Here is a 24,282-nt window from a genome sequence, read left to right as displayed (position 1 = left end):
ACGTGTATACTATGTGTAAGCGTGTACTGTGTGTGTATACACGTAAACTGTGTGCCTGTGTGTACGTCACTGTGTATGTGTGTACGGTGTGTACTGTGTATACACATATTGACGGACATATAAGACTATTGCTTATGTCAAGCTCGTTGAGAAATTCGCTATGAAATACTTTAGTTGCTATTATTGTTGTTATTGTTATTAACACACGCACACACTTTCACATAGACATTACAGACTCACAGACACAAAGGCGCAAATAAATGCAGTCTCACACACAGTTTATTTTATAGCTTGGTACATAAAGACAATATACATTTGTTACAATCTGCTGCATGTACACACAGTCGTACAGACTCGTACCATCGGCTTCATCCTGTTATCTCATGTGTGTTCTTGAAAAGACTGAAGGAATTATGTCTGCAATGGTTCTGATGACAGAAGATAGGGAGGCAGTTAAAGTTGCTCTGCGGGGCGCATCTCTCATACTCTGGCAGGTCAGGTGACCTCAACCGAGGGTTGTGCGCTGATGGCAGCGAGTTAAAGACTGGAATCTTCATCTCTACATACAAAATGCGCACCCGACACTTTACTTTACACCCCCGCGTGTGTGTGTGTGTGCGTGTTTTTATTTACATGCACGAGTTTATATATGTGTATGATGTTTTGTGCGTGTGTGTATGAAGTTCTGTGTGTGTGTCTGTATATGATGTTCTATGTGTGTGTGTGTGATGTTCGGTGTGTGTGTGTTTAATGCAATGTCAGTGAAGTGGGTGTGTTTACGATCGCCGTGCGATTACATGTTTACACACCACGCGTCTCCTTCATGTAAACCTACGAGTACAGGCAGCGAATGTTCATCTTTACTGCTTTACTGCTGTTGTGTATTCAGGTTACTTTATTTACGAGTTATGTTAAAGTTATTTACACATGGCTAGGTTACATTAAATGTGTTAAGACAATAGACCGATCACCCAGTCTCATTCTTACATACTTATAACTGGACTATCAGAGTTCACCGAACTTTGACCCTCACTTATTCAGAAATCATCATTTAATCCCCAGACACAGCTTACATCCATACATTACTGAAGCTGCCAGTGGTAGGACAGTACATAATAAGCTTTGGTAGTATATAAAATATACTTAGGAGTACACATTTTTAGATACAAATTTCGAAGAAATAATTATGTTTAGACAAAAAATTGAGCAAGTCCTGTGGCGGTAATCAGGTTCGGTGAACATGTGAACATGTGAAAACTACACGTTGTACAACAAAGTACCATGATCAGACACTCATCAGGCAAATGAGGATTGTGAGTGTGTGTAAATAATAAATAAATTATTTATTTATTATTTACTTCTATTTATTATTGGTGATTGTGTGTGTGAGAGAGAGAGGGAGGGAGAGTGATTGTCAATCTCTACATATGTGTTCACCTGTGTGTATGTGTGTGTAAGCGAGCGAGTGTGGATGTGTTTTAGAGAAACAGTTGCGAGAGAACGTTAGGATGTGCGCACGCTCTCTCATGTACTTATACACTAAGGTACACACACATATATATATAGATATATAAAACTGAGGTACGTTATATAGAGTTGACGTGAGATAGCGAGTTCATCCGAAGCAAATGAAGCTAATGTGATACTCAGAACTAATGACCAAAGAAAGCCCCACCCTTCATCACTTGAGTCCTTTTGACTCATGGTCGTCGGGTGTGCTTCAAGGTTTTAACAGTTTTTTAATAGTCGAGGACACACCTTAACGGCATCCTGTTCCTTCTCATCGACTCTGGTATTTCCATGTTGTACTCGATGTTGAGAGGTCAATGTCGTCCCTGTCAGCACTGTATGTGTGGTTCCATCCCATCGCACATCGTTAGCATAGTGAGGTTTACGCGTCTGCTGGTGGCGTCGTCGACTAGCTGGTGAAGTAAATAAACAGCTGTCCGACCCTTGCCCCAGACTCTGACCCCGCTAGGTCCCCTGGGGTTCGCGAACCTTGACATGTTTGTGGATCTGTTGAAAGAATGGCTGCAGTGCTTGTCGTGATGCTGAGTGCGACTTCTCTAGAAGTTCTCGTAGTGGTGCGAGAAGGTGGGTCCGTCTATACGGTTGAGACTGGAGCAGGCGGACTCCACTGAGTGGGTCATGGGCGGCGGTCCACAGCTGAAGACTCCAATTTGTTTGGCCTGCGTATACATGGAGCGGATAGTGTGATCTTCACGAAGTTTTTATAGTGAATACGTACACATAAAAACATAAGTGTACAGAAACACAAACAGACAAACCAAGCAAGATTATTTTGATTATCTGATTGATGATGATCTTCGATGAAAGTACATGTGGCTGGTAATGTTAAGATTACGAGGTTCAAGCAAGTTAAGATCACTTCATCAACCTCAAGCTATAATTAGTAATTTCTAACTGTTTTCTTTTTGATGGTTACACTAAACAGAAAATATGTAAGACAAAAATCACTCACCTCCGGATGTTCGAACTGTAAGGAGAAGAGGAAGTCATGGAATTTCGGTCGACCGAAGTGATTGGGCCCTCAGCCCTGTGAACAAGCTCTGGCCCTCCACCGTTGGAAGTGACGTTCGCAGATGTACTGGAATCACAAACAAACAACCCAAGGTGTCAACATGTTACCAGCCTAGGGTGCTGTATTCTTTCCTACCTCTAACATATAAGTGAATATGCCTAAAGATGTCACGTAAACCCAGCTTTGGTTGTTTTGAAACTGGCTTTATTTGTAAACATCAAACGTGTTTTGATTTTTTTTTTTAAATACGTTGGAGTGAGGTGTTTGCCGTGTGCATAATATTTCCACCCCTATAATATTTCTTAAGAAATCGTTTTCTTAGTGTCAGGGCATCTCTACCCTACCACCAACCCCACCGAGTGCAGTCTCAACCTGCGGCAGTAATCTCCTTTGGTGGTAATGTCTCTCCCCACCTTCAGTATTTCCCCTTTGTCTCAGACCTCGTCTAGCACACAGTCTCGCGCTCTCGTGTGATGTAGGTGCCGCCTCTACCACTTTTGGTGTAGGATACTTACCAGCATAGTGTACGCAGGTCAAACTTCTGCTGGAAACTGTGTGATGAAGATGTGCACCTCCACCAGCTGCTTCTCATCACCTGCCTCCACCTCACGAATGATGTCCGTCAGCCACTCGAAGCTCTTCTGAGTCCGCGTGACCCACAGGAAGTACACCTGGTGTGTGCAGGTAGAGAAAATTAACACTACAGTGAACACATGAAGTAGATCTTGTCTATTTAGTAAGAATTAACAGAATACGTAATAACTTCTCTCGGAAGTCTCCCAAATGTATTTGGTTAAAACTGATTAACATTCTACCATCCACAGGAAGTACATTAGGTATATAATGTATATTGATATAGTATTACATTATGTACATAGTTATAAATGATTTATCCCAGTAGCGTCTGTACGAGCTTTCTGTCCAACCTCTAGCCCTATTACCGGTGTATCCAGGCTGTGACGGGTGCGAAGCTCACCTTTTGGCACGGGAAGCGCATTTTGAGACGAGACTTGTGCACCAGATCCTTGAGGATGGAGGCGAAGGGTGTGACACCTATCCCTCCCCCGACGAGTACCGACACAGGAAACCGATACCAGTCCTGGTGACCCTCTCCGAAGGGGCCGTCCAGGTACAGCTAGAAATCAAACCACAGATTGTCTTGATTGTCAACCAACACTTTGAATATGAAACAGTCTTGAGTGTCATGCAACATCTGGAAATATCATGAGTGCTTGGCGCGTGATCACGTGACTGGCATGAGCATGCGCAGTAGTAAATCTACCCGACATTCATCGAATTTTATATTTAACTATGCAGTTTATTTTAAGTATTAATTTAGACCCACCAGAAAATTTCAGCTAAGTAAAAATGCCATTATCTTTACCCAGTACTCTATTAACGTTGGACAAATCAGCTATACGCATGCGCAAACGAAAGAGGAAGTTGCTGGTGCATCTATTAGAAACAAAAGTTTGCGAATGTTTTGGAATCCATGTATTATCTCACCTTCGGTAGTTTGCCTCCAGAAGGCTGATCGTAGATGCGGCGGATGTTGTTGGTCCAGGGCCCCACGGCGCGGATGTGGAGGGAGAGGGTCTCTTCGTGCGGGGCAGAGGTCAAGGTAAACGGGTTGTATTCGTTTTTGGCCAGTTTGAGACAGGCCACTCGTACCCACTGCCCCGACTTGTATTCGAAGTTGATTGGTTTCTTAAAAATAAGCTGAGTCACGCCTGGGTTTAACAAAAAAGCAAACAGCTTGAGTTGATATGTTGCTGATAAAAAAAACCTGGATATGTGGTTGCTCATATGTTTGATGATAAATGACTGGAACTCAAACAGAAATGTATAAATATCTGCTGCTACCTTTCTATCGTACAAGGATGCAGCTTTTCTTGTTTGACAAGATCAGGTTATACTTGAAAACAAACGGAAGTACTTTGATTCTGTGACTGGCAATAAAGTTAAACACTTAATGTTTGACAATATTATGATCAAAATTTGACAACTAAAGGGTGGATATTTTTAATTTGCGTTTGGCAAAAAGATGCCAGATTCAGCTAGACAACAAGTAGAAGGGTCAAGTCCCACTCACCAGAGGGAAGGGTCAGAGCCTTCATGACTGAGATTTCTACTTTCTGGCGACTGAGGGATACCAGTTTGTCCAGAGTGAAGATGACCACAGGACCGATAAAGTAGTAGCCCCACAGCGGGTCTTGAACAAGGCGACCTGTGAGAACAAGCGCACACACACACACATAATGCGTTGGTAAAAAGACATCAGCACACAGAGGACTGTTTAGTAACAGAACAGAACAGAAACCACCTTACAATGCACTACATCTCTGACTTAGCAATGTTTGGAAACAAATGTCAGAATATTGAGTGCGATGGACTCTCCTCCACACCTTGACATGCACTTTATAAATTCAAGTGTTATTATGACCTCCTTAAAAGTAATTAAAGCACTCGCACACACTCACACAAACACACACACACAGGCTCAGACACACGCGCGCGCGCTTACCAAATCCATGGAGGAAGAGGAAGAAGTAGAGGGGGATGTAGAGGTTGTGTGTAAACCAGAAAGCCTTGAACACGTGACGGCGGCTGTACTCCAGGGCGAAGACATACATGACGATGATGATGACGGTGAGGATAATGCCAGTAAGGCCTGTCGGGATAATCATCAGGATAAGTATAATTTATTAAATATCTTAGTTACCTAATATTTATAGTTCATTATATCTACTAATTAGTACAATTATGGTTGTAAAATGTATTGTTGGGTCACAGCTGTTTCATTTGTACCATGGGATTTTATGTGTAGCAAACCTATAGCTATGGGTGTGTGTGTGTGACTAGGGGTGTGTGTGCGTGCGTGACATATCAAAGTCGTAGTCTACCTGTGATTGTTGTCCACGCCCAGTAGTGAAAACTGGCCAGAACATGGGTTCTGCAACATGCACATAGATATATATAATGGAGTTATACTCAACTAAAAATAAAGGATATCAAAGGCAACAAATTGTAAGTGGTTCATCGTGTCTAAAGAAAAGTAGACGCCGACCCAGTTACCTCCCCTTCTAAATCTGTTACTTACTGAGCGGGCAGACAGGAAGCGTGCTCAGTTACAGTCACGGGCCAGTCTTGAACTACTGACCTTCTGATTTGCATAACCCTTCCCTCTATCAGTCCCTCGCTCCCTTCTTCCATATTTCTGCTATATTTGTCTCCCCTTTCTTGTTTTGAGGTGCCTGCTATGCTCTGACAAATAAACCGTCGTGCGTTGTTGATGTTTGAAAGAGTCACGTGACACTCACGCCCGGAAGTACTCGGTGAAGTAGCAGTTGAGGTCGGAGGACGCCTGTGTGCAGATGTGGTAGAGGTTGATCCCGTGTCCGATGCAGTGCATTGCTGTCACAGAGAATTCATACAGGGGCGACTATGAGTGTTGGAACCGTTTGTCAGGCGGCCATACATTTGTTTGAATATATATATATGCACAAAAAGCAGCAAGTCCACCTTCTTCCCTCCCCATCTCTCTCTCTCTAGGGTGTGTGTCTGCACGCGCATGTGTGTCAAACTCGAGATTAAGTGAGGTTCCTGGACCTCTGTGCACACACCTGTGAAGAGAAGGGCGATGAAGGCGATGTACTTGTGCATGGCGTGGAAGGAGTCGAAGGGGATGAAGCGGTGCAGGAAGGTTTCACGGAAGAAGGTCAAGGTGTTGCGGCTCATGGTGATAACGAGGCTGGCGTAAGTGAACATCATGCCAGAGGCTGCACCCCGGGTAACCGAAACTCCATACCCGGCCAACCTCCTCAAGCCGGCGTGCTCCCTCTCCACCGAGTAATCTAGAATTTCAAAATAAAATTACAAAATTGTTGTGGGGTGGGTCTAAACGGGTATTGAAGACGATTGCTTGAACAGCAGAGATGCAACATGATAATTTTTTATAGCATCTGTCACACTTGGACACAAACTAGATAAGTTCACACACGCATACACACCAGGATTGTGAAAGCTAAAGGGGGACAACTAAAGGGTGAGCTCACAGTAAGCTCTCTCGATGAAGATGCCGAAGGTGACGAGTGTGTAGAGGATCACCCAGAAGATCTGCAGGCGGTAGGTTTCCACGTATCTCAGGAGCATGTACCAGCGGAGGGCATTGACTGTCTTCGGGTACTCTATGGTCTCAGCCCTCACCGACACCCGGGAGTTACGGACATTGCCACTGGTCTTGGCCCTGTCCAGGTGAGAACAGGTAATACTTCATGAATGCAGCAAAAGTAAATAGGTAAACAGCCTCGAAGAAGGTAGAAATCTTTAAGCGCAATTCACACTGTTTGACCAGAAATGTAATTATAAAGATGATTTGGAAGCGGACTGGATTCATTTGTTTAATTTTGGGATGGAGTCGGATTTACATCGCGGGAATCGGCGTAGGATTTGGAGGAGGGAGGTCGTTGCAGGTAGACAGAAAGATGAACATTAAATTTCTTGACTACTTGCTCTTTCTACTCGATCGACATGTGTTGTGGGCCTTAAACATCACGTGGGCTAATCAGCACCTGGTTCTAGTTAGCAGGGAAAGGGGCAGAAGAAATGAAAGGGTGGAGTCAAAAATAGAAAGTGAGGAAGAACATTGTTTAAGGATGAATGATGCTGTCCAAAGGACTGCTGATGGCAGGATTGCACTAGATAGATAAATAAATAAATATGATTTCTAAATAAAAGGAAAAAGCTTAAAGGATTGTTGAAGCCAACACAAAAGGCGGAAAGCAATCTCTCTTTACTCTTTTTTCTCAAACTTTGTGTATGCGTCTGTGCGTGTATATCTTTGCGTGCTTGTATGCATGCCTGACTTTTTACAAGAAACTCGTGTTAACTGAAACAAAAGTATAATGGCTATAGACTAAGCTATTGATAAAATAATTTGTTTTTGTAATTGATTAACTGCTAAGTGAAACAGAAATGTCTGCTTTCTTAACTTTTATATAAAAAATTACTTCTGTCTTTTAATAAGACCAGTGAATCAGTTACAACTTAAAATGGCTTTCAATACTTTAATATTTATAATTAATGTCATTATTGAATCTCATTAATTTGTCTCTTTATCATTTAAAGTTGATCACTTTCGGCAGTAGCTGTTGTCATATTCTCTCTTTCTACCGTCCTTCGCTCATATTAGGCTCCGTTCATACCATCAAATGTACATGTAAACACAAGTTAACTACCGAAATCACCTAATAAATATTGTTGATTATTATTACATTATATTAATATTATTATTAAACATTATTAAACATCCTCTAGCTTTATTATTAATTTGAAAACTGGCAAACATTTTTGTAAGGAGTATCTTTAAAAAGCAATCGCTCGTCTATGTTCATCTGTTCGCAAGCAGCTCACACGGCGAAAAGCACGAGCACCCACGCATGCGCAAGCTCTCTGGACCATCCACCCGAACACTTTCTCAAACTGGAGCGACAGGGCAAACAAATCAGAGGGTCGTTCGTGTAAAGTGTTACCTGCGCTGGTCTTTGTCCATAGCCCTGTTTGACCAATCATAAAACACGTGTCATACACAGGAACACTGCTCGCATGGTCACACCCCGACACCTACCCTGCTGCCCACCCCACAAGCCACCACACCCCAGAGCTCGGATGGTTGCGGCAGTACCTTCATGTCCTGTGCAATACCATCGAAACAACTGTAATCGGTCTTCCATGATCATCCACTTCTCTGTCCGAGACCACTCAACGATGTGAAAAAAGGTTTGATTAAACAAAAAATGTCCGTTCATAAGACGGAAACTCATTTATTAACCCAAAACACAATTATTATGACCATAAACATATTTATTAGTCGCATTTATTAGAAACTCATTTGTGGATGGAAGTATTCGTCGGATGTAGAAACCGTTAGGTGAAAAGGTGGAAGTCTTCCTGTTCTTATGGACATCCTGCATGCTAACTGTTCTCATTCCTACTGACATTCTTCTGACTGCTTGTTTTTATCTCTACCGACACAGTTTCCATCTGTTACTTCTACTGACCCAGTGTTTACTATTTATTGTTTACTTACGCTTTGTAGCGACGGATCACGGTCTCTCGCCGTTCCCTCAGTGACTTTCCGCTGCTTTTCGGTTGGCTGATGACATTGCCGCCCACTGACACACAAGAGATCAAAAGGTCAGGTGGTACATACAACAAGTTCACATGTTCCACACTAGAATGAATTTAAAATGTGTTCATGGTGGATTTATAGTGTGTTTATCAGGTGTGAGGTGGTGGAGGTGCTGATGACGATGGTGTCGAAGACTGACCTTCCAGGCCGATGGTGGCGTTCTTGAGGATTTCGCCATGTTCGTTGGAAGCGAAGATCTTGCAGAAATCGTCGAATGTCATGGTGGACTTGTCGCTGATGCCCGCCTGCTCAAACATGGACTGAATCAGCTGATCCACTCGCTCCTCGTTGTCAACGGTGGCCTCGGCCAGGTCCAGCATGGATCTGCAAGGTGAAGGTAGTGCATTGCAATAACTCCAAATGTCAAGGTCCATCTTATAAGGTAAGTCTGAATGTTAGAGTACACCAATAATGTGAGGTTCATCTTACTGAGTATTTTCTAAATATTAGACATAACAGTCCACCAATTAATTATCTTGTTTATAAATCGCATCAGCAGGTTAAAGGTCATTGAAATAGCTCTAAGTTTGTGGTAATTCCGACTTTAGTTCGCTAAATGCACACTTTTGTAGAGTTGTCAAAACAATGTTAGCATTTCCTCACCTGATCATCTTAGCGAAGTCGGCTCTGGACAGTTTACCTTGTCTCTTCAAGTCGTACATGTTGAACAGCATCTGAGCTTTATCGCGGGCGCTACCTGACAAAGCAAAACATTTGCATGGTGTCAATGAATTACCGTCTCTTACATCCCATAACAAAGCAAAAATTAACAAGTCATCATTAGAAAGTGATGTCTAAACCTTTGTTTCTCTTAGTTATCTGTTGCTTCATTTCTTTTCAGTCTCTTTGAAAGAGTGCATACTATCAGTCTTGGTTTGGTTTTTTTTAACTTATGCCTTCGAGAACCTTCTTCGGCGCCTTCCTTCCTTTAGACTTTGAAGGCTTCATATCACCAGCAGACTCATTTCTGAGGACCATACTAAGCTTCACTTTACCTCGCAAAGGTTTTGCCCTAAAACAAATGACTGGGCTTGTCTTCATCGACTCACCTTTAGAGAGTGTGACGAACATATTCATGAATTCGTCGAAGGAGACGAAACCATCCCTTGAGCGGTCCACAAGCAGAAACATGTTTCGGACGAACAAGGAGGTCGGTTGGAGGCCCATGGAGTCTGCGAACTCTGACCTCGTCAAACGGATGTTGCGAATCTTTTGCATCGTCTCCGGGTCGAGGTCGCCCAAGCCCTCATCTCGACCGCCGGATGTTTGAAACACCTGACAGGGGCAGAAATTAATATGATTAAGGTTTATAATGGTGGTCACTAGTATTATTAGTAGGAAACAAAAAAGCTCGATCTTTAAGATGCTGGGGACAAACACTGAGCCCACAGAACTGCCTCACCTGCATGGTGACTGTGCGGAAGAACTGTTCCAGAATCTTCTTGCGGTCGTCGTGGGTGGAGGCGTCGCGGTAGATGTGCGCAGTGGGCACTTCCTGTAGGTTTCGCTGCACGCGGATCTCACGCAGGAAGTTCTCCATCTTGGGAACGGCTGATGCTCTTTCCGCCCCTGTGTCGAACCGAAGCACCTGCGTATGAAGAGAAAAGTAAACAATCCTGAATCCTCCAGCTTACCTCTCTTTTGTACTTTGAAATTTGAAATCATTTACTCTCTAGGTTACACAATCAACATCATTATCTGAGCATTGAATGGCGGATTCTGATGGAATGGAACTGATGGACCAGTCGTCTATCATCTAAAGCAAACAAACATTGGCAAGCTCATTTCTCTGTACAGCTACCTACCAGGTCAGTCTCGCCCGGCACCCTGATGGCCATGACGCTCATGTTGCGGTCCTGCCCGAGGTAAAAGGTTATATCTTTCTGGTTCCGGAGGTCAATGAGGCGCAGTGTCTTGGTGTGGGAGGCGTTGTGCACCACGATCTTCTTGCGACTGGCCATCAGCTCCACGATGACATGGCGCTCACCTGACTCATTGCCCATCCACTCCACGACTGAGGCACAAAAGACAAAAGAAACTCTTGGAGTGGAATTAAGTTAGCGTGTCTGCGCATGCGCGCCTACGTGTGGGCATATTTTTTAACTCGGGTGTGCGAGAGTTTGTTCTTCTAGGCTTCACATGTCACCTCACCTGGGAATGACGTTTGCGCATCTACTGCTACCCGGGGTGCCGCCATCCTGGCTGCGTTGCGAAGATGGTTCTCTCGTTGTTTTGCCATCAAAAGCATGATTCCGAACGTCACTGCACATAGGTAGAGGATAAAATGATTTTTCTAAATAAATAAGATTGTGGAGATGTGTATACACGTATAGTGTATGCTGTGCTGTGTGTGGGAGGGATGATTGGGTGGATCGGGGTGCGTGGTGTATGGCTTCTATGCAAAAGGACAGCAGCGGTGAGCACCAGCTTCTCTTTGAATCAAATCTCTCTTTATCTGTTTCAATGAAGCTGCAATGGTGTAGCTCATAGAAGATGTTTACAGTAGGCTGAACAAGACAGATGAACAGTCTGCCCATCAGTCAAGACAGTTTATCAGCCAGTCAACCCTTACCAAGACTCACCTGGAATGCAGAGGAAGAGGACGAGGAAGGACAGAGCGAAGGAGACCTCGCTGCCGGAGAAATAATCGTAGTGCTGCAGGGTCGTGCAGTTCTCAGTCTGGTCTGGTGCGTCAGACAGTTTGAAGGGGTCCACACAGTCGCAATTCAATGTATTGCCTGCATAAGAAAAACTCCAAATAAATGAATATAACCTTGAATTTTTTAGTCTTGGAGGAACATTTCACAGCACACTAAGCTTTATCATCGAAATGTCGATGTGTGTGTGTGGATTTTTAAAAAATATTTTTGTATTTGTCTGTCTTCCTGTCGATTCCTCTCTGTCGCTCTGAATTTTATTTCTTTTTTTTTTTATTAAGGCAAATGTGTATGTTTGTGTCTAGGTACTGCGGTAAGTCTATCAACAATCAGATAATTTGCAGGTAGAAGGTCGGAATTTAAATAGACATGTAAGATAGTAGAAGACAAGCAAGTAGATGCTGAAGAAGGTGGGAAGTAGCTGTGGTGGACTAGTGTCTAAGGTGGTGGAATCAAGATGGTCATCCACGTACTGCATGTGAAGACGTTGTCAGGAAGTTGTTCCTTTCGGATGTAAGTCACTTGTGTTATAATGTCAGCAAGTGTAGTGTTCTCAATCTCCTGTATTTCTTCCTCACTGAAAAGTCTGTGAGGAAATGAAAAATAAGTTGAAACACACTGACCTAGCAAGTATCTACGGGACTGACACGTCTGCATCAAAAAAATGTCTGAGTAAAGTTTGTGTACACGAACATTCTTATCTTGCAATATAATGTGAGATAGTCTAGTGAAATCTACTCTTCTCTCTTTAAATTATTAACCTTACAAGACTAGCCAAGAGGTCAGTCAAATTTTCAATAGTAAAGTCTCATTAAGTAATTATAAGCTATTTATTTTTATAAAACTGTTTCCCAAAAACTATAAATATACTTTATGCAACATATTAACTCCATAATCGTTTTCTTGTCTCATAGTGTAAGCATTTCTTTGAAATGCAAAGCGCTGATAATATTTTGAACTCACTAGATTAAGAGCATTCAAGAAAGATAATTCCTTACAGTCGCTTACACAATCAACAATTCAGTTAAATTGTGAAGTATATACATGCTCATATGTGTGTCATACTTATTTGCTTTAATCGTTCCTACGTCCTGATATATTCCCTTACTTACTATAGCAAGGATTCTTCATTCTCTAACCTTAGGTATTATGTATGTTATGTGATTAGATAGACAGATTAGATAGACAGATGTGACAGAACACGAATGAAATCGAAATTCATGGTTAGAAGGTGGCTGGACTGTAGTTGAGGTCTTACCCGTTGTCCCTGTTCTCGTACCAGAAGCGGTCGCCGTGTCTGATCCTCAAGAACTGGTCCAGGGTGATGGCCCGGAAGAGGGGCCCGGGCCCTTGGGGGCTGGTCTCCAGCAGGCCGCCCACGAAGATGTCCAACTCGTCGGGCTTGTCTGAGCCGTACAACTGCTTCAGGCTCTGGATGCTCTGGAGACCAACGTAAAGGACAATAGAAACGAATAGAAGGTCTTCTTTCATTTTCAACCCCCTTTAACCGTCTATGATAGTGTCAAGCATGTACTAAATGTTATGTACTCTACACTTCATGTTCAAAGCATCACCTGTTAAAGGATCAGTGCAAGGTCGTACACTGGTATATTAGCTTTCTATTCGAAAACCAATCTTTTACTAATAACTTTTTTCCGAAGCAATTAATAATTTTATTTACTGATTCAGCATGAAGGTTGTATAAAACTATGTCTATTTTCACTGAACAGTGTTGTTATGCTTGCACCTAGCCAGTATATACTATATATACTACAATATAAACTACTGCCAACCTTATCCCACCGAAGTAACCATTTACTATCTCGTGTTACAAGAAACAATTTTGAAAATCCTGCTACGAAACCCAAGAATGTGGTGACCTACGTTGTTCAGGTCATCTTTGAAATCCTTATCTGGTTCTTCATGCAGCTCCTTGATGATATCTTCCCATGAGTTTAGGGGAGGCAACCCGTAGGCGCGCCTGACCTCATTGTAGCCGGGTATCCCGTGGTCACGTGCTCGCTGAATATTCAGGGCTGCAAGGTCACGGCGTGACCAGTCCAGGGAGCCAAACACTTCCTCTGATAACAACAACCAGCATTGTTCCTCTTTAGAAGGCGAATGATTGAGGGGGAAAGTTCAAAACTTTAAAACAAGCTCAATGTTTAGTAAAATAATAAATAAATATACATGCACGAACATGTTACTCCTTATTTCGTTCATGTGCGTTATGTACAGGTAACACTATATTCATACAATTCATCCATCTGTCACCACAGTCCTCGAAGAAAATGATTGTTTTTATCTCTCACTCACGTCTGAGATCGCTGACAATGATGCGGTCCTCTTTCTCTGCCTTAGTGAAAGCCAGTCCAAGCAGGATGCGATCCACTCCTATTTGGGCGCTCTCCACTGTCTCCTGTTAACATTCACATCGCAGTCTTTGAGATCACACTATGGATGATTACAACTTAAAATATACCAAAATCTTACAATATTCTGAGGCATGCGATAATACAAACTATAATACTGTAAAATACTAACAACTTCAGATACGACCGTTGTGTGACTTACCTGTGAAACCCAGAAAGCGTTACACAGTCTAACCCCAGTAACTTTGTGGTTGCCTGCCCTTTTCAATTCCATCTGAGTCATTCCGCAGGCTGAATCGTTATTCCTTTTTAGACGGAGAAAAAGAGGAGAAACACTCACCTCAGCTCATAGCCTATGGTTGCATGTTACATATGTACAAAATTAGTACATCATACAAAAATATTTTATATGTCTTGCTTGTCCTGTCATATGTCTCAATTTAAGCCTCGTTTATTTTAATTATTTGTTTAATTCACTCATATAATTTTTTATAAATCCTGATAGTCGTCGTTTTATAAAATTACTTCAGAAATAAAGATCACTCAAGGCTCATTTTACAGGTATTTTAACTCGATGTGAAATGAAGTCACAATCTTCACCTACCGTATAAAGACCCCGGATGGAACTAGTGTGTGACCAAACCGAAGTGCAGCGGTCTGGAACTCCTGGCTGATGCCTGGGTGCACATTCGGCTGATAACCTGGACAGATGGAAATCCTCATGTTACACATAATTCTACACAATCTTCCTTTCTCCCAAAGACATAATTGCCATTTCTTTGGTTTACATTTTGTGAGGATTATGTATCTATTGCTTAAGACACGATGTACAAGGTTTAAACAAAATTAATACTTAAGTAAGATTGTTGATTAGTGACACTGATAGGGCGTGAAGTGAGCATCACGAGAATTTTATTCAAGAACAATCTGACTGGTTGCTATTAGTAGCTACATGTGGAGCAGGACACACCATTGTAAGGATTCTTGGAAGCGCTTCTGGTGGATTCGTTGTAGGTGTACGGGTAGTCTTCTTGCGTGAAGTTTCCCAGCCAGACAGGGAGCCAGTCCTTGAAAACGATTTTCTGCAAACATCATGTCAATGAGCAGTCGAAGGTAATTATAAAATCTTCATCTCATCACGCCTGATAAAGTTAATTTATCCGCCATAGTATAGTGTTAGTGCTATCTCAACACTTAGTTAGGACTCTAGTTCCAGTCATCATCCTTTCTTGGAGCTTTAATTGCCATAACATCTTCCTGCTCTTTTCTCTCTTTCTCTCTCCACTTCTCTCCCTTTTATGGGAAAGAGATTAGCCGAGTAGGGTCAACAGACTTCCCGAGTCGACCCATCTGTTGCCCTAGTCGACCCATCTGTTGGTAATGACAACCTGACTCCACAGGGGGAGCGTGGATGGACACCACCCTCGGGTAGAGCTAACCGCGAGAAAAAGTGTGAGCTATAACACCCTCAACGGCCTAACAAACTTTAAGTGAGACCTTTATTGACATTTACCTTACTCCCTCAAACCCTCTTCCCACTCCCCCTTGTCTTCCCCTCCCCCTCATAATGGAGTAGAGCAGGGGTGTCAAACACCCGGCCCGCGGGCCACATCCGGCCCGCCATGAAATTTTACCTGGCCCGCGAAAGAAGTTTAATTAAATCATTGTTAATGGCCCGGCGACAAGTAGAAGGCAAACAACAGAAAAGTTCCCGTCGAGGACAGCAAGAGATGGGGTGAGTTTAGTGAAGTTTGTACAGACCACCAACAGTGTACTGGTCAAGTTACCACCGCTCCTGTTAATGACCTGAAGGGATGGTCAAGGCGGGGCCCATAAATCTGATCTTTGACACGAGACACCCTGTCCTGAACACGGGCCGCGGGTCGAAGATTTTTTTAGTACCTGTTAACTTCCCTGAATCGGTCCGAGATCAAAGGGTGACTAGGGCAAACCCACGTGTAAGATAAGGCAGCTCATCCTCAGACTAGTAGAAACTCATCATTTCTGACTGCGGGCTGGCGAGCGGAAGTCGTCTCGATGAGACGTTGTGAGAAGCAAACTTGTGGAGATCAAGTTGGTGGGAGTATAGCTTCTCCAAGGACAGGGGATTATATATATATACCTACCAACTAGAATTATATGTGCAAACTGTGCATGATAACTGTGAACTGTGAATTATAAACGTGGACTGTGGATGACAAGTGCCAACTGTGGAATACTAACTGTCCAGTCCTGAGTCGTCAAGAGTAAATAACGAATCTTGAGCATGTTTGGCAGCACATATTTGTGTGAGCAACTTTTCTCTGTGATGAAGATCAACAAACATCACACAGGAGTCGTCTTACTGATGTACACTTGCAGTCCATCCTGAGAATCTCAACAACACAGAAACTTACTCTAAACATAAACGCACTTGTTGCCAAGAAAAAATGTCAAACGCCACTTCTGACAAAATAAATTAAAAAAGAAAAACTGCTAAGCTTTGGTTTGTATGAGTTTGTTTACACAAAATTAATAACAAAAAGTGCATCTTTTTAGTGTTCAATAAAAAGTTATCGGACTTAAATAATAACCTTCGGCCCGCCACCTTGTGTGCGATGTGAGATTTGGCCCGCTGGGTAATTGAGTTTGACACCCCTGGAGTAGAGAATCAAGCATGGTGTATGATGGTTGCAATGTTGAGGCCAGTCTACACCGACGCCACCCAGTATAACAGAGTTATAGCAGCATTAATACTACCCTCAGTTATTATCTTAGAATATATTCAGTCATAGAGCTACAACAGGGGTGGGCAATTAATTTTCCCAAGGGGCCGCATGAGAAATTGGGATTGTTTCAGAGGGCCGGACTAATCTAGTTAACTCAGTTTTACCCAATACTGTATATATAGTATATATACTGGCGAGCGGGCCGGTCAGAGACAGGAAGCGGGCCGGATCCGGCCCACGGGCCGGGCTTTGCCCAGGTCTGAGCTACAATGTCTTCCGTTATCACTTGATGTTACCTATAATTATAACACAATAGTAACAGACGATATGGAATTTCTATTTTTGTAGTTACCCTACTGTATTTTTAACTGTATAATTACTGTGTAATTTGCCACAAAAGCTACTGTACTGTTCATTACCTGGTATTGTCCTATCAGGCGCTTTCGTGCTGCATTGAACACGTGCTCGTCGTCCCACTCACTATGATTTCGTTTGATCTCTTTGGCCAAGTAGTTGTGATAGCGAAACCACAGGACCCCAAAGGTCAGCAGGAAAGGGTTTTCATTACCTCTCGGGTTGCCAAGCCCTGAAACAAAGATTTCACTAGATACAAATTTTCACCCATGTTCACTTCTATGTCACATTTTTGATAATAATTAAGCTGATCATTAAGACCTCAGTTAAATTGTTCACTTCTCGGATATCATTTATACTTTTATAGGATTAGATGAGGATGTTTAAATATAGGTTATGGTACATATGGTTTAATTCTATTGCCAGGGTTCTGTTACCAGCTCGCCCACTCACTGTAAAAGCGACTGACGGGTCTCATCTCGTGATCACGGGGCGAGGGCGGGTTGGCCATGGGCAGGCGGATGTTGTTGCGGATGGGGAGGCTGTTCTTGATGTCCGCGGGGTCGCCCTGGGCGGCCAGCATCCCGTCCTTGAAGGCTCTGACGGCGTCTCCAACGGCTTTGCCAGCCCCGTACACCAGGTTTCCGTCCAGGTAAGGCGTGATCTCATTCAGCTGTGACATGAGGACACATGACACTGACAGGTGATCTTTCAATACTTCTGTCTTATGAATACTGATACTTTTAAAACTTTGGGGCTGGCACGATGACATGTGACTCATTTCCCGCTGCTTTAGGTTGTGTATTTACGCGAGACAAGGGAGATCTTGACCCTCTGACCTCTTGTCTAGCATCCTGCCTCTTCACTGCCATTGTGTTAATGCCACCTCCATGACAGTCACGTGTGCACCAAACATGGACAACTATGTCTATAACAAATCTATTAGGAAAGGTTATAATTTTTTTAAGTTTTACTGAATAAATTTAAATTTATGAATCCCAGCAGTAAAGACCGCTAAAATAGAGCAAACTGAGTGATACCTGCTGACGAGGGTTGTTTGGCGAGTAGCCCGTGCGGCCATTGTAACGCGTCCTCAAGAAGGGCATGGACAGGTCTGTCAGGTTGTTAGGGTTGTACGGGTGGCCCAGAGGAACTTTGATGTTCAGAAACTCTCGGGGACAACTAGCACCTTGAGAGTCCATGATCTCCTCCACCAGCTGTTGACCTGTCGAGACAAAAAGTTATATTTCGGAGATGTTTACTTAAATACAGATGTGTTTATTGCTTCTCCAAGAGGTTGTCATCAATGACTCCATTACTGATCATTGCAGTGTTCTGACCTTACATGTACATCACTTAAATGTTGTCCTGTCTCATTTTTCGTAATCTCATTAATTTTGTAAAATGATTTCATACTGTCGTACTCCTGTTAGAAAAAGCCATGAAGAACTATAGACATTTGTACAAGTGACAACTGAGCATCATGTCACTGACCGAAGAAGACCATGAGGGTGGTGCGGTTCTTCTCAGACCCTTGACCAGAATCGCCTTTGTGCGCTCGGTCACTGATGTCGAATGGGTTCGGACGGTTGACCCCGGAAGGTTCGTACACACCATCGCTGTAGGCTGCTGGGGTCCGGCGCAGCAGCTCTCCGTCTGCAAGCCATGGTTCAAATCTTATTTCGGGGCATTCGTTAACAACAAATACAAAAAGAAAACTTTTATCTCATTTACACTTCTTATCCCTAAACACTTTTTAGCTCTTTGTGGATAAATTAATTTTCACTGAGGCGAGAATATCTATTTAAAGCATTTCATGGCAGAAACGTGATCGCTCACCTATAGCTCCCCAATCCGGGTGCAGAAGGTTGTTGAACCACCCGTCTTCCGGGTGCCGTTCAAAGGGTTTCTCGGACTGCTGTACTGTGAGCTCTGTGTACCAAAAAAGCAAAAAATACTTCGATTTGACATTTAAAGTTGAACAGGAGACACACACACTTACTCACATTCACTCAGCGATACACGAGCACATGAAAACACGCAAGTTGTACACGAACAGGCGTACGCACACATGTATACATTAACATATTCACACATCCACAAAATAGAATGAACACACGTACGAAAAAATACATTAACTCACAAACACGCATGGGCGTATGCAAACAATAAAGCAAAAGCTCGCACGCGCGTGCACACACACAATGCACAAAGGCGTGTCCATGTCTAAAGTAGTAATGGATAATACAAATAACTGCTCACGTTCAGTATTACATTCGTTTTCTTTGAAACCCTGCCAAGAGCGCTACCTGATCGCTGAGGGCAGACAAACCAGTGTCAAGTGTCGGGTACGAGTATTTACCCCTCGCTCGACCTCGCCACCAATAGCTACTTGAAGACAATAAAACGAGTGTTTATCACGCATGCGGGCGCGACGGCGCGTGCTAATCTTGTGTAAACGCCAAAATAATTTTTGTTCCTAGTCTTACCACACAGAGTTCAAAGACTGCGATAAAACACACCAAATTAATAAAAGCAGTGATGTTCTCAAAGAAAACTTTGATAGGGCACACGTGACAGAAGTACTTTATCTGTAAACCACAAAATACTCGCTAGTCACCAGCCAGGGGCTGTGGGATGTTACAGACAGAAAAAAAAATGTCATGAATGTCATTGTTTTCAGTGTTAGCCCTCTGTTTCAACTAGAGGCTTAAGAAGAAAAAAGTTTTTTCTAAAATGTGTCCTCGGCATGTCTCAATCCTCAAGTTTTCTTTGCTCCGGTTATAAAATTATTATTTTGTTTAATGTAAATAGGACATGAAATAAAATGTGTTTGATTTTTCACGATTGTGCACGATCAAATAAAAAAGGAAATTATGAGCTGAATAAATATTTTTGGTGTCAAACTTTAGTCTGAATATTTTTTTAGCCGCAGCAAGAAGGACATGACAGTATGGAAGGCATGTGGATAGGACATCGCTGGAAAAACATGGGACAAAGAATCAAAACAACTCAGCTAGAAGAAATTGGAGATTGGGGAGACTCCAAAACACCTACAATTAAATCTTTTGTACCGGGACCAACAGGAAGCTGCCATGCATGACTTGTTTCTCACTGCTATTTTTGTCAATGATAAAAAAAATAATCATCCAATCACGCGAGGGAAGTCTTTCTTCACCCTCAGCCAAGTATGTCAGGTTCTCTATAGAATCTCGTTGTCGCACCAACAAGTTCTTTCTGTGTGCGACAAGAGTTATCTGCGCAAACTACGACCTCAACCTCAGATTATTTGTAACACAGCAAGTGCATGTGTACAGCATTGCGCATCAACTGTCAAATCCCTCCCAGGTCACGACCTCACAAGAAGGAGTTATTTTGCCTGGAGTTTGTAAACTGAGGGTGAATGTGTGAAAATATATGGCCTTGTACAAAAACATATTTATCTCTTTTAAGATTTACTGATTTTGTCGCTTAAAGACGATTTACTGTCGGTTTAAGTGGTAAAAATCCTCTTCTGATTGGAGCAGCGTGCGTGACCTGTCTTGACCTTCCGGCTAGCGAGCTCGACACTGCGGAGGGCTGTTTCCCGAAACAGGATCTGTTGGCTCGGGACTGCTGATAACAACCACTCCATTGATCAGCCTGTCACACAGGATGACCCTTTCTACTTCATCTTGTTGTCGCCCTCAATTTTTGTCGACTAGCTTTGTGTATCTTCTGACTTTAGAAAGATTATTTGTGTGTGTGAGTGCGCATGTGTGGGTGTGTGTTAGGGTGTGGGTGTATGTGTATGTGTGTGTTATCTGGATGCTGCCATTATTGAGTCTTCATTGATATACTCTGACTACACATTTGCTGTCCAGAGAGCTTTTGCATACGCTAGTCCCTCTGCTTGAATCACCTTTGCTTCTCCGCCTTCTCAAGCGATTATTTCAAACTCATCTTTAAAATATCTTTCAAACTCTCCCGTCAACTTGAACTGTTTCATAGGATCCGTAATCTTTACAGGTATCATAAACTTAACATAAGTTAACATAATTCGTTCCATTCATATAAAATATGAGGGTGCACACCTTGTAGTGTAGTGGTTTAAAAACACTCGCTTGTCACCACTGCAGTCCGAGGCCCGGGGTTCAGATCTCTTCTCGGGACATTCTCTTTATTAGACACTAGTTTGCAGGGTTGGTAAAATTATTTACTGTAAATTTCGGATTATAAGCCACAGTTTTAAACCCTGCTTAAACACCGATGAGGCTTCTTAGCTTATTTTTCAGATTCGTATTAATTTTTCCATGAACTCCATATTACAGTGCTAATGTTCACGCTGTTACAATACTAACTGTTCACATTTTTAAATCAAAGCTGCATACATCAGAAACATTCAGATCATTTACTCAAACACACACCCTTTGTAAATTTGTAAATATTTGCGACTTATAAACCAGTGCGGCTTATTTGTGAATAGAGTTTTTTTTTTAATTTGGTGGGTGAGGCTTATATACAGGTGATCTCAATAGGCCGAAATTTGCGGTACATCGGAGGTGAAATAAATCTTTTATGTTCATAACTTTCAGGATATTTACCTGGAAATATTAAACTTGCTCTGAGTGTGTAAATGTTTGCGACACGACAAAGGACATTGTGTTCTGTTTACCTAAAGTTCGGGCACTTGAGACTGGGACGAAGCAGATAAACGAGAAAAGGCGCGCGCGTCATCCTTGTACAAATGATAAACGGAGAGCCTGATGGAGTGAGAGTAGTTCAGCCAACAAAACTAGTCCGAGAAGAAAGTATGCAGCCACATATTTCAAAATGGCAAGCAAGGATGTGGAAAGGCTCAACTATTCCCAAACTGAGTATATTTCGCTAGTCACACCAACTTGTCTGAACTACAGGCCTGCCGCTAGATGTCATGGGATACCCTATGCCAGAGGTAAACAGCAGGGGGGAAAAGGGGCGGGGGGACTTCAAAAGGTAAGTCTGTGCTCTCCCAGCCCCTTTCATGAACGGTGTTTTTTCACTGACACAAAAGACCCTGTACAGCCAAGGCTGTGTGTGTGTGTGCACTCTCTCACCCCGAACAGCCCACCGAACTTTGTGTATTTTCACGAGCGTCAAACGAGTTTTTCTTTTTAAAGTTTTGTATGTTAAGCAACAAAAATGAATAAAGATGCCTAAAACACTCAGCAAAAACGAGCAGGAATAACTATCTCACGCTGGTGTACAATTTTTGAGTAGAAAAAAAAACGCCTGGTCTCCTCACCTCTTTTTCATTCTCTTTCTGATCGCTTTCTTGTCCAATTTTTTTTTCTACTCATTTTATCTCTTGTACCACTCCTCTCTCGGGCTTTATCTCTCCCCTGTCCCAGATCTTCCCTCCCCCACCGTCCGCTGTTGACATTAAGTTAAACCTTGCCATGCAAGCCTATGGCAGACAATTCGCCCCGCCACGAACAAATCGACACATACGACTTCACGGGTTATTTTACACCAGAACCTTGCCGAGGCCTTGAAGTGATTTTGATCGACACGACATCTTGAATGATCGACGAGCTGTGGCGTCTGTCGTGAAGAAGTAGGACGTGTCAGTCGACGGAGGTACAGTCGCCATATTGTGCAATAACAAAGGGGCGCGAGGGTTGCTTGGTTCGGTCATAAAGGTCAGCGGCTTGGAGCTCTTTCAACACAAGGCAGGCGTGCCATGAACTTACATCCTGGTTTATCTCGCTGTACAATGCGCATGCGTGTGGAAAGTATTAACGTAAGCAAGAGCTCAGCACTTGCACCATGATGCCGCCATTTTGGATGTTCGTGCACACAATTGTTAAATATCTAAAGGTCTTTATCATCACCGATTAAACACTTGACAAAGACGTTGATTTGTTTATCTTCCCGGACATCCCAAAGATGTCGTTTCTGTTATTTTTTTACTGTCAGTTGGGTGGGGGAGGGGAAGGACAAAGAGGTCACTAAGCATTAGTGCGCGAGTGAGGCGTTCCTGTGAATCAAAGAACACAAAAAAAAGACAATAAGACGGAAGAAAAGAAAGAAATGAGATATATAAAAACTATATAAACTAATGAACCATACTCAGGAGAATAGCTTTGAATGTTGACACTAGCTCCTGGTGCTCTAAGTTTATTTTAGGACAAAGTTTGCGCGACCAACAGTGAGAACCGAACCTTCTTTTGTATCAACACGTTCGGTCCTGGGGGCTGTTGGACGATATTGCTTTCCAGTGTTGCTACTGTTCTCTACTTCCTGTTTGAAGAATGAGTTGGCAAAACACTTCTTTGCCACACCTGTTTATGGGGGTAAGGTCTTACCCTCTCCACCTTTACTAAGAAAACCGCCAGGTGACTGGCTCAAGAACTTCCTCTTTGACTCTAGTAGACTGGTAATAACAAGCCACCATATAATCACATAGTCCTCATGTGACTGAACATTTAAAAAATATATAAGATAAGAAACGATTCCTGACTGCAATGGCAAGCTAAACACGGAAGAATGTTTTATTATGTAGGTTGGTGTCCAAGAATTTGCTTTCACTGCTAACATCACATACCAAGCCACGCTGAATGATTTCCTTCTCAATGTTTAAATAGGATTTAGAGACCGAATCCCAAAGCTTTATCTCGATGAATCGCTTCAAAACGGGAAAACGGGTTTTCAGACTTAGTTATTTAGTGCATGGCTGAAATACTGAATGCTATAAAAAATAAATTTAAAAAGCGGTTAAAACTGGAAGGAAATAAATTTTCCAAGCAGAAAGATATTGGCTTGAAATAGTAAAAATCTCAACATCACAGGCCAAAAACGAACCCAGACAGACACTTGTATAAAAGACTTGAACATGAATAAAAAGACTATAAAATCTGCTTGGTAATGTAAACAGAAAGTATAGTCTGTGAGTTTAAAAGGAAGCTTACAACATTATCTGATCATCACACTTACCTGCAAGTCCAGCCAGCAGCACCATCATGCACACCCAGACCCGTGCATCCATTTTTTTTTTTAGTGTGTCTAAGAAATTTTCACAGAAGTGCAACTGATGTCCGTGTGACCGCAAAGTTTTCACACTTTTGATCGCCGATGCGTCCTCTCACCAAGTACAAGTGAACAGATTTTCCTGCTGTAACACAATCACCTGAAGAATACTACAAACAACTACAACAACAATTTGCAGGGCACGACTACACTTCCATGTTTTTCCTCATTGTTTGTCTGCTGCTGTCTGTCCTGCAGACAAGATGAACAACACAACCGATCGTCTTTCTTCCTCCAGACCTTAATAAACACCTCTCACAATATTTGGCGATTTCCTTCCTCCTTAAAGAAAGTAAATACGATATTCGATCTTAGTCTCTAAAAAAAAAACAAAAGCCAGAGACCATGGATTTGAACTCGTGCGGTATTGTCCCGCGGCGGGACGTGAAGTGTGTCTGGAGTTGTGTTCGCA

At 42.6% G+C, this 24,282-nt stretch overlaps 1 protein-coding gene across 1 annotated transcript; it reads right to left on the bottom strand.

Annotated features, from left to right (window-relative positions):
* Positions 1-261: 261 nt before the first annotated feature.
* On the bottom strand, positions 262-24,282 carry LOC112553786 (dual oxidase 1-like). Its single transcript, XM_025221232.1, has 33 exons — positions 23,778-24,282; positions 18,663-18,755; positions 18,318-18,479; positions 17,864-18,048; positions 17,277-17,496; positions 16,889-17,055; positions 14,732-14,843; positions 14,366-14,462; positions 13,964-14,066; positions 13,706-13,808; positions 13,274-13,470; positions 12,648-12,829; positions 11,863-11,975; positions 11,315-11,470; positions 10,884-10,994; positions 10,538-10,746; positions 10,135-10,320; positions 9,782-10,007; positions 9,336-9,429; positions 8,872-9,056; positions 8,631-8,715; positions 8,074-8,097; positions 6,598-6,788; positions 6,166-6,396; positions 5,863-5,956; positions 5,446-5,495; positions 5,067-5,213; positions 4,635-4,769; positions 4,049-4,272; positions 3,519-3,677; positions 3,058-3,213; positions 2,483-2,608; positions 262-2,189 (listed from the first exon to the last, which is right to left on the bottom strand). The coding sequence occupies exons 1-31, from the start codon at positions 23,827-23,829 to the stop codon at positions 3,076-3,078; spliced, it is 4,431 nt and encodes a 1,476-aa protein (XP_025077017.1). The 5' UTR covers positions 23,830-24,282; the 3' UTR covers positions 262-2,189; positions 2,483-2,608; positions 3,058-3,075.

This window comes from Pomacea canaliculata, linkage group LG13, assembly GCF_003073045.1.
Source record: "Pomacea canaliculata isolate SZHN2017 linkage group LG13, ASM307304v1, whole genome shotgun sequence".
Taxonomy (NCBI): domain Eukaryota; kingdom Metazoa; phylum Mollusca; class Gastropoda; order Architaenioglossa; family Ampullariidae; genus Pomacea; species Pomacea canaliculata.
This window is presented reverse-complemented; position numbering and strand designations above follow the sequence as displayed.

Coding starts and splice junctions, on each gene's coding strand:
- LOC112553786 (XM_025221232.1), bottom strand. CDS start 23,829: ATGGATGCACGGGTCTGGGTGTGCATGATGGTGCTGCTGGCTGGACTT. Junction 8,716..8,871: donor CGCCACCATCGGCCTGGAAG/GTCAGTCTTCGA, acceptor CTTGTGTGTCAG/TGGGCGGCAATGTCATCAGC. Junction 6,397..6,597: donor CTTCATCGAGAGAGCTTACT/GTGAGCTCACCC, acceptor TTGAAATTCTAG/ATTACTCGGTGGAGAGGGAG.